Below are 9,880 nucleotides of genomic sequence, written 5' to 3'. Positions count from 1 at the left end.
GAAAAGAACAAGAACTGAAGAGAGATCCAATAAAGGTAAAGGAATTCAGTGTCATGGGTGTGAAGGTTTTGGACACATTAAAGTTGAATGTCCTACCTATCTCAAGAAACAAAAAAAGGGACTATATGTATCTTGGTCTGATGAGGATAATTTTGAAAGTGAACCTGAAGATGAAGTTGATAAACATGTTACTGCTCTAACTAGAAGATATGAATCTGATGAAAATCCATGTGATGGAGAACTATCTTATGACGAATTGGATGCTTCCTACAGAGAGCTCTACATCAGAAATGAAGAAGTATGCTAGTTGGGAGAAAAACTGAAGAAAATTATATCTCAACTGCAGGTTGAAAAAGAAGGATTTCAATTCACCATCTTTGATCTCCAAAATGAAGTGATGTTGTTGTCTTCCAAACTTCACAACATAAAAAAACTGTAAGCATGCTAAACAAGGGATCTGACATGTTAGATGAAGCTTTGCAAATTGGAAAAGCAGCTAGAGATCTGAGGGGGATTGGATTTACAAATAAATATTTTCATAGCCAAGGAGAATCATCTATGACCAACTTTGTTCTTCTAGGGAGGGAGTCTAAACCCGTAATGTCTAAACCTCTAGCTCAACATCATGCCAGTCATCAGAACTCTCAAACTAAAGAAAGATAATCTCGCTGGAGATGTCACTACTATGGAAAATATGGTCATATAAAGCCTTTATGTTTCGAATTGTAGGGTTATCCAAGGTACCCAACACAACCCATGGTTAATCAAAAGAAAGACTGGATACCCAAGACTGTCAACACTAGCTTTATAGCTCACACCTCTCTTAGACCTTCAACTCGAGAAGACTGGTATTTTGACAGTGGATGTTCTAGACACATGACAAATGTCAAAAAGTTCCTTGAAAACATCAAGGCATACTCAACCGACTATGTCACGTTTGGAGATGGAGCTAAAGGTGAAATTGAAGGGGTTGGAAGACTAACATGTACTGGACTCCCAAGTCTCGATAATGTCCTGCTGGAAAAAGGTTTTACTGCTAACTTGATTAGTATTAGTGAACTATGTGATGAGGGTCTTAAAGTTAACTTCACAAAATTAGAGTGTATGTCACTAATGAGAAAAATCAAGTGCTAATGAAGGGAGTCAGGTCTAAGGATAAATGTTACTTATGGTTCTCTAAAGAAACAAACCATACTCCCACATGCCTAATATCCAAAGAAGACGAAGTTAATCTAGGGCACCAAAAACTTGGAAATCTGCATCTAAAGGGGATGAAAAAGATTGTGTCAAAAGAAGCCAGCAGCGGTATTCCAAGACTCAAGATCGAAAAAGGTAAAATTTGCGGTGAGTGTCAAATTGGGAAGCAAACTAAGATGTGACATCCAAAGTTACAACATCAGACGACTTCAAATTTTTAGGACTTCTTCATATGGACCTAATGGGGCCTATGCAGGTTGAGAGCCTTGGAGGGAAAAGGTACACCTATGTAGTTGTTGAATATTTTTAAAGATTCGTGTGGGTGAATTTAATCAAAGAAAAATCAGATGTCTTTGAGGTGTTCAAAGATCTACGTCAAAGGATTCAAAGAGAGAAGGAAAGTGAAAACATCAGGATTTGAAGTGACCATGGGAAGGAATTTGAAAATAGCATATTTGATGATTTTTGCTCCTCTGAAGGTATTGGTCATGAGTTCTCATCTCCTATCACCCCACATCAAAGAGGGATTGTTGGACGCAACAACAGAACTCTCCAAGAGTCAGCTAGAGTCATGTTTCATATAAAGCATCTATCCTATCATTTTTGGGCTAAAGAAATGAATATCGCCTGCATCTTCTTTTCGATATCCTAAGATATAAGAACTCCATAGTTAAGCGTGCTTGACTTGGAGTAGCATTTGGATGGTGACCTTCTGGGAAGTTTCCCGGAAAGTGTGTGAGCAAGGACAAAACATGTTAAAAAGACCCGTGTTGGTTTGTGGGGTCAGTCGGTAATCCTGAAAGCATTCTGGAGTGTTACAAATGGTATCAGAGCCACGCCTCTCCCAGTACGATGTGGTTCGATGAAGAACCAAGCGGAAGCTGGTGGGCATGTAACACCCGAGGACAAAGAGGGTCGATAATGGTTACATGTAACACCCGAGGGAGATGGAGTGGTTGTTGGTGCATGAGGCATGACAATGAGACACTCATAGAAACTTCTAGGGAAAAAACAGAATTCACATTGGAATGAGAGGGATCCTGTGTCTATGCAAGTATGGAACTTCATGGTTGAAGGAAGGCTTATAAGTATTAATTGGTACTACATATACCAACAAGATGCATCTTCTTTTCGATATCCTAACAGATAAGAACTTCATAGTTAAGCATGCTTGACTTGGAGAAGTATTTGGATGGATAACCTTCTGAGAAGTTTCCCGAAAAGCATGTGAGTGAGAATAAATCATGCTGAAAAGATCTGTGTTGGTTTATGGGGTCAATCAATAATCCTGAAAGCAGACTGGGATATTATAGACATCATCTCAATAGATCAACTCAACTGAAAATGAGGAAGGTATTGAATTTGACAGTGAATCAGGTGGCGTTGAATCTGATAACCCCCAAGTCAACAAAGGTTCCTCCATCAGAATACAAAAACACCATCACACAAATCTTATAATTGGAAACCTTAATGAAGGTGTCACCACTAGATCTAGATATATGATCTCAAATGCTTGTTTTGTTTCAAAGTTTGAATCAAAAAATGTGAAGGAAGCTTTGAGGGACGAATTTTGGATCAATGCAATGCAAGAGGAATTAGGTTCATTAATAAGAAATGAAGTATGGGACTTAGGTTAATCAATGGAATGAATGTTATTGGCACAAAGTGGACCTACAAGAACAAATCTGATGAAAAAGGGATTATAACCAGAAACAAAGCCAGACTTGTTGCTCAAGGATAGACTCAAATTGAAGGGGTCGATTTTGATGAGACATTTGCCCATGTTGCTCGCCTTGAGTCAATAAGACTACTGTTATGAGTGGTTTGTCTACTTAAATTCAAACTATTTTAAATGGATGTAAAAAGTGCCTTCTTAAACGGGCAGTTGAATGAAGAAGTCTATGTTGAAAACCCCAAGGGGTTCATAGATCCAAACTTTCTAGATCATGTTTACAAATTAAGGAAAGATCTTTATGGGTTAAAGCAAGCACCTAAGACTTGGTATGAGAGGCTCACTGAGTACCTTGTTAACAATGGATACAGGAAATGAGGAATAGAGGAAACACTATTTGTTAAAGAAGAGTATGGTAAACTCATGATAGCTCAAATATATGTTGATGAAATTGTGTTTGAAGGGATGTCGAACCAGATGGTACAAAATTTTGCCAAGCAGATGCAATCTGAGTTTGAAATGAGTTTTGTTGGTGAACTAACATACTCTCTTGGGCTCTGAGTCAGACATATGGATAACACTATCTTCATCTCCCAAAACAAGTATGCCAAGAATATAGTGAAAAAGTTTGGCATAGAAAATGCTATCCATAAAAGGACACATGCACCGACTCATTTAAAACTAACCAAAGATGAAAAAGGTACAAATATGGATCAAAGTCTGTACAGGAAAATGATTGGTAGTCTGCTTTATCTCACAGCTAGCAGACCTGACATTACATTTGTTGTAAGAGTCTGTGCTAGATATCAATCTGAACCTAAAATGACTCACATTACTCAAGTGAAAAGGATTCTGAAGTATATCAATGGAACCAGTGAATATAGAATGTTGTATTCTCACAATGAAAACTCCTTACTAATAAGATATTATGGTGCAGATTGGGCAGACAGTGCTGATGATAGAAAAAACACTTATGGAGGATGTTTCTTTTTGGGAAATAATCTCATATCTTGGTTCAGTAAGAAGCAAAATAGTGTGTCCTTATCTACAGCTGAGACTGAATATATTGGTGCAGGAAGTAGTTGCTCGCATATGATTTGGATGAAACAAATGTTAGAAGAAAACAATGTCCCGTAAGATGTCAAGACATTGTACTATGACAACCTAAGTGCTATTAACATTTCCAAGAACCCTATTCAGCACATCATAACTAAGCACATTGATATTCGTCATCACTTCATTAGGGATCTGGTGGAAGACAAAATTGCCATTATGTAAATATTAAAAAGCAACTAGCATACACTTTTACCAAAGCTTTAGATACAAATAAATTTTAAAAACTAAGGGGCAAATTGGGCATTTGCATGCTTGAAGAATTGTAGCAATTACTGAAGAGGAGAAATAGAAATCAAATTTTCTCTTCCCTCCACTTAACTTTGCACAAAACTCAAATTCCATCATTACAACCTTTTCTTATTTCCCCAACACTACACCCTAACCACCTTCACGCTAACCTATGCATTCTCTCTCTCAAACTCGTTCCCAGGCATCTTCACCTCTCCATCTCCTCTCTACCAAAAACTTCTAAAATGTCATAACCTTCTGTCTCCACTCCAAGCAAATCCTCCAAAGAGTAATCAAACCCTAAAAGTATTGGCACTGAGATAGATCTCTTTGATGTCATAACTGATGTTGTTCCCCTCTCGATCGTTCATGTCCATGAAACTCCCATGAGAAAGGCCAGAACTCCATCTTTAAGGAAAATAAAGCCTACTAAAGTAAGTGCCTCTTCCACTCCTTCCATAACTACAAGAAATATGAATGATCCTGAACCCCTAACTGGTATGAAGAAACCCATGTCCATGACTAGTTTGTATCTCGATCCCATCAACATTGAATCTAATGTTGATGTGTCTAAAGAGTGTCCCGCTGCGATAAATGTTATGGAAAATGTTGAAGCTTCTGAAACCAATAATAAACCTAGATTTGTTACTACCTTGAGTAAATCTAGCATGATCGTTGCTGACAAAGACGATGTTAATAAGAACATATGTGTGCTAATCTCTCAAGTTTTGGCAATTGACCCCAAGACAAATATCGTGTCGTATGTCTCCACATCCTTGGCCCAACCTGATAACAATACTAAGAACCCCGGAGATAATCCTGATGTGCATGCACCTACTTTGTCTATTGAGAAATCACAAGACAAAGAAAAGTCTGAAGATATAACTAATTAGCTGGGTAACAAAGATAAAAAAAACCCTTTGATTAACCCACTAACATTGTTAATATTGAGGAACTGGACTCTGATGATATTCCTATTGGGAAAAGACTATCTCTTGGCATTGCTAAAAGATTGAAGAATAGAAAAGGTCAAGCTATTGGATCCTCCAACACTCCCTCCAAATCTATCAGGAACAAAGCTAGTATTGGGCCCACTAAAAGATGGAGCAAGGTGGTGACTCATGTATCTAAGAAGAAGTCCCTGAAAAGGAAGGAAGTTCCCTCTGAGTCTAGTTAATTTGATCATGGTAACGAACACAATGTTCAAGACATCATCTCTACTTCCAGAAAGAAAGCCTCTGAGAAAAAGATACCAACCAATATTCCTGAAGTTCCACTTGACAGCATTTCTTTTCACTCTATTGAAAATGTTGAAAATAGAAATATGTTTATCAAAGAATGTAATCACTGGAAAGGGAATTGGGGAAGGATTCTTTTAAATGTAAAGAGGTGTTAAGTCTAATTCAAGAAGCTGGATTAATGAAAACTATAACAGGCTTTGGCAAGTGCTATGAAATTCTTGTCAAAGAGCTTATTGTGAACATCTCCAAGGAGTCTGACAACAAAAGGAGCAAGGAATTCAGAAAAGTGTATGTCAGAGTAAGATGTAGGGATTTTTCTCCTGTAATAATCAATAGGTTCTTGAGCAGAAATGAAGAATAATAATCTAAAATTGAAGTCTCTGACAATGTCATCTGCAGAGAGATTACTACTAAGCAAGTGAAGGAATGGCCAAGGAAATGGAAATTGTCTACTAGTGTGTTAAGTGTCAAGTATGTTGTTCTCCATAAATTTGGAGCTGCAAATTGGGTTTCAACCAATCACACATCCAATATAGCTATTGGGCTAAGTAAGTTCATCTATATTGTTGGGACCAAGTCAAATTTTTATTTTGGTTCCTATGTTTTTTATCAGACTATGAAGCGCGTTGCATCTTATGGTGTGAAAATGCCAATAGCTTTTCCCTCTTTGATCTATGGGGTTATCCTGAGTCAGCACCCCAATATTTTAATCAATTCTGATAGTACATGTAAAAGGGACCCTCCTCTCTCATTGCATTATAGGTTGTTCACTGGGACAGACTCCTTCAAGGTCCACTGACAGAACATGCATCCTAGCTAAGCTGAAAGACACCTACACGACTTTGGATGAAACTATAAAATGTTGTAGTAAAAGGAAGAGCAAAATTTAAATGTTGATTAAGACTCTGTCTGAAGTAGAAGGTGGCATGAAAGATGATGGAACATATGAGGAAGAAGAAAATGAAGACATGACTGATGCAAGTGATGAGGAAGATACCAGTAGTGATGAAGATTAATGATCTCTAGATCTTTTGTGTGTTGATTTTGACTTGGTTTCTTTTGTGGGATGTGCCCTGATTATAATTTGTGCACTCTATAAGTGATCCCTGGTTTGTAAACCCTCTTAATTTTGTGTAACCTACATTGCTGGTTTGGTTAATGTGGTTTGTTTATCAACTTTATGTCTAAAAACGGGGAATAGGTTTGAATGGGTATTGTTACTTTTTATCCCTCTTGATCCTTGAGGGGCAGCATGTGTAGGTATAGGGGGAGTAACCCCTGGGGTAACTCAGCCTGTGGTTCTGGTACTCAGGGGGAGTGCCTGATCTGATTCTGGTGTTCATGATGTCAGTGTAAGACCCCAATTTTGATCCTAAGATCCCTCATGCAACCTCATTATATGCATTAGCATTGGGATCACACATTGGCATTCTCCTTACCCCTCTTTCATTAGGTTTATTTTGGGAGAGATCACCAAGCACCATGTGATTGTATTATACTTGTATTTTATCATTTTACTAAACAAAATACCAAAAAATGTCTTTGCATTTGTCTAACTCTTTTGTAGGTAGGGCATGATCCCCATTTGATCTATCAAGTTCACATCTAGGGTTTGAGACCCTCATGGCTAAGAGCACAACCAATGATTGGTCCATAATATTTCTAAGCATCATATATGAGTCCCAATGATCTTCATAACTTATTTTGATCAAGATTTCTTCAAGAGTTTGGAGTTGGTTTGCCTTGGAAACCCTAGTTTTTCTAGGTATCTTGAGTAACTTCCTCAACAAGCTACATCACCAATTGATCAAATCTATCAAGGGACACTTTAAATGTAATCATATTATGCATATATGATCTACCATGAGCCTAGAAAGTTAAGAGAATTTAAGGTTAGCAAGTTGGTTGATGGTGGTTGGCCAGATGAATTCATCTGATCAAAACTGGGTCTCCCTAGACCCTATCTCCTACAATTTTCACCATATGAAAATTATTCCAAGAGAAAAGTTACTATAAATGACATTCCAGACAACTTTAATGTTTAGACCTAGAGCAAGTTTTTCTTAGAAAATCATTTTCTATATTGAAACATTATAGGTCATTTTGTCAAAACTCTAATTTGAAAGTCAACTTCCCAAGGCCATAACTTGCTCAATTTTTATGATATGATGATTTACAAGTTACAAAATCACATTCATATGTCTACTTAAACTTTGATGTTTAGAGTGAGAGCTAATTCAACTTTTATGAGCATGTAATATGAGGATACATTATAGGTCATTTTGCCCTATACCATTAAACAAGTGATTTTCCTCAACTTCAAAAATGGATAACTCTGTCATTCTAAATCCAAATGACATGAAATTGGTAACCATTTTGAAGTTCTTTAAAATAGCTACAACTTTGATGAAGACACGTTTCTCATTTGGAGCTCACATAAAAAGTTAAGTAAGGTGGAATATTGAGATATATGACTTAACACTTAGAAAAAATTTCAACATGTTGAAATTTCCAAACTTCCACCTCAAAACTCACCATGATCCAAGTTGCAAATGAAAATGTATCCAACATCAAAGTTGTTCCCCTTGAACAAAGCTTTCCAAATATCCCTATTTCAGGCATTTTGGATGAGGTTTGCTAGGGTTGCGCATGGTCTTAACAGGTCTACATCAAGTGAAAAAATCAAATGTCAAAAACTTCACATTGCATTGCCTTACCATTCAAGCATCATTTGAACTTCAGTACAGTTGGAATTGGATCAAATTGGATTGCTTCATGGGCCTGTACACGCCCATGCAAGCTTGTGCATGACATTGCCAAAAATTTAGCAAAATTTCAAGTGTGCAATTATCAAGCCCAAATGCTATAAATACAAGGCCTCTGAGCTCATTTCAATCACACCTTGCGTACCAGCTTTGCCCCCCAATTCAAACCCTCACAATTCAAAGGAAAACCTGAGAATTTTAAACTTGAAAATTGAGCTTGAATCTCATTGTTTGGAGATTCAAAAACTCCAGGATCCAAAGCTTTGTTCCATTGCCAAACCACTTCTGCAAGCTCCTCGAGCGTGATCAAGTCAAGTTTGAAGCAAGCAAGATCCATTTCTGCACAATATTGAAGGTAATTTTCAGAAATCTTCTTCTCTTTATTCTCACTCAATTTTCATCAGTTCTCTTGGATCTTTGGTTGTCTGAAGTCCTACCAATGTAGGCAAGAAGATTGAGTTGCTTTGAGGTCAAATCGAAGCAACTCAGTTGACACACCTCAAAATTCAACTCCTCATATCTTTCTATATATTTGGAGTTAGTTGAAATTGAGGTCAGATTCGTGCTATACGCCATTTTTTCTTTCAGATCATGTCCTCCTTTTTAATTTATGTGATGGTGATGACTAAACTAGTCCAGTGAGCCTCGCCTGAGAAGGTGACCGGAGTTCCAGCGCCGGTGGTATGCTGGACAGGTTCTGAGCCATTGATCTCATTTGAAATGTTTTAATTTTGAGCGTACATACTAATTACCACGCGTCTGATTAGTTGACTCAGGTGCATGGTAGATTGCACGCGCTCAGCCACTTGATATGCCACCTCAATTAATGAGGCAGATCAAGTGGTCCACAATTTTTCTGATTATTTGAATTTCATTTAATTTGTTTTATTTTTATTAATTTATATTAATTTTAATATTGATCCAAAAAATATGAGAGTTTCACCAAAAAAATTTAAATAAAATCATCTTTCATATTTTGAATTAAAATTATTTTTTGGATCATTATTAATATTTTTCATGATTTAATTGATTTTGTGAATATTTTTAATTTTTTAAAAATACTTTTAAGTTTCCAGAAATTCTGAAATTTTTTCTCCAAGGTCCTTTGACCTTGTTTGACCTATCATAAATCTCATGGCCACTTCTTTGGTGTTTTGATGAGGTTTTAGGAATTTGACAAACCATATTTAATTTAATGCATTATTTTTAGTATTTTTAAATTGAATAAATGCAAAATAATTGTGTTGATCCATTTTAATTATTTGTATAAGTTTGACTTGTGTTGTTGGGCCTTGGTCAAGGTTGATTTGACTTTGTTAGGTTAAGATCATTGGATTTAGGGGATTGATGGAATGTACATTCCATCTCCCAAAATGAATGAATGATCTTAATTTGGTAAAAGTCCTCCTTTGACCAATTTGAGTTTTGATCCATTCCCCTCCCTCTTCATCTAATTCCCCTTCTTTATGCGTCCATTTCATTTGACCTATGATATCTCAATATCCTAAGGCTAGTTGATTGCAAAATCAACATAAGTATGGATGAGATTAGGCCACCACTTTTGTATATTCTTTTTGTGTGTGGTATGTTTCATGAGCATAGTCCATTATACTATGTCTCTAACATGCATTAACACCAAAATTCTATTGTCCGGCCTCAAA

General features: G+C 36.7%; 1 protein-coding gene across 1 annotated transcript; it reads left to right on the top strand.

Annotated features, from left to right (window-relative positions):
- Positions 1-3,577: 3,577 nt before the first annotated feature.
- Positions 3,578-4,006, top strand: LOC127081819 (uncharacterized mitochondrial protein AtMg00810-like). Its single transcript, XM_051022046.1, has one exon. The coding sequence runs from the start codon at positions 3,578-3,580 to the stop codon at positions 4,004-4,006; it is 429 nt and encodes a 142-aa protein (XP_050878003.1).
- Positions 4,007-9,880: the final 5,874 nt, after the last annotated feature.

The sequence above is a fragment of the Lathyrus oleraceus genome, chromosome 5 (assembly GCF_024323335.1).
Source record: "Lathyrus oleraceus cultivar Zhongwan6 chromosome 5, CAAS_Psat_ZW6_1.0, whole genome shotgun sequence".
NCBI classification, from domain to species: Eukaryota; Viridiplantae; Streptophyta; class Magnoliopsida; order Fabales; family Fabaceae; genus Lathyrus; species Lathyrus oleraceus.
The sequence above is the reverse complement of the archived record's forward strand: the minus strand, read 5'-3'. Positions and strand labels throughout refer to the sequence as shown.

Excerpts from the sequence above, each read along its gene's own strand:
- LOC127081819 (XM_051022046.1), top strand. The coding sequence starts at position 3,578 with ATGGATCAAAGTCTGTACAGGAAAATGATTGGTAGTCTGCTTTATCTC.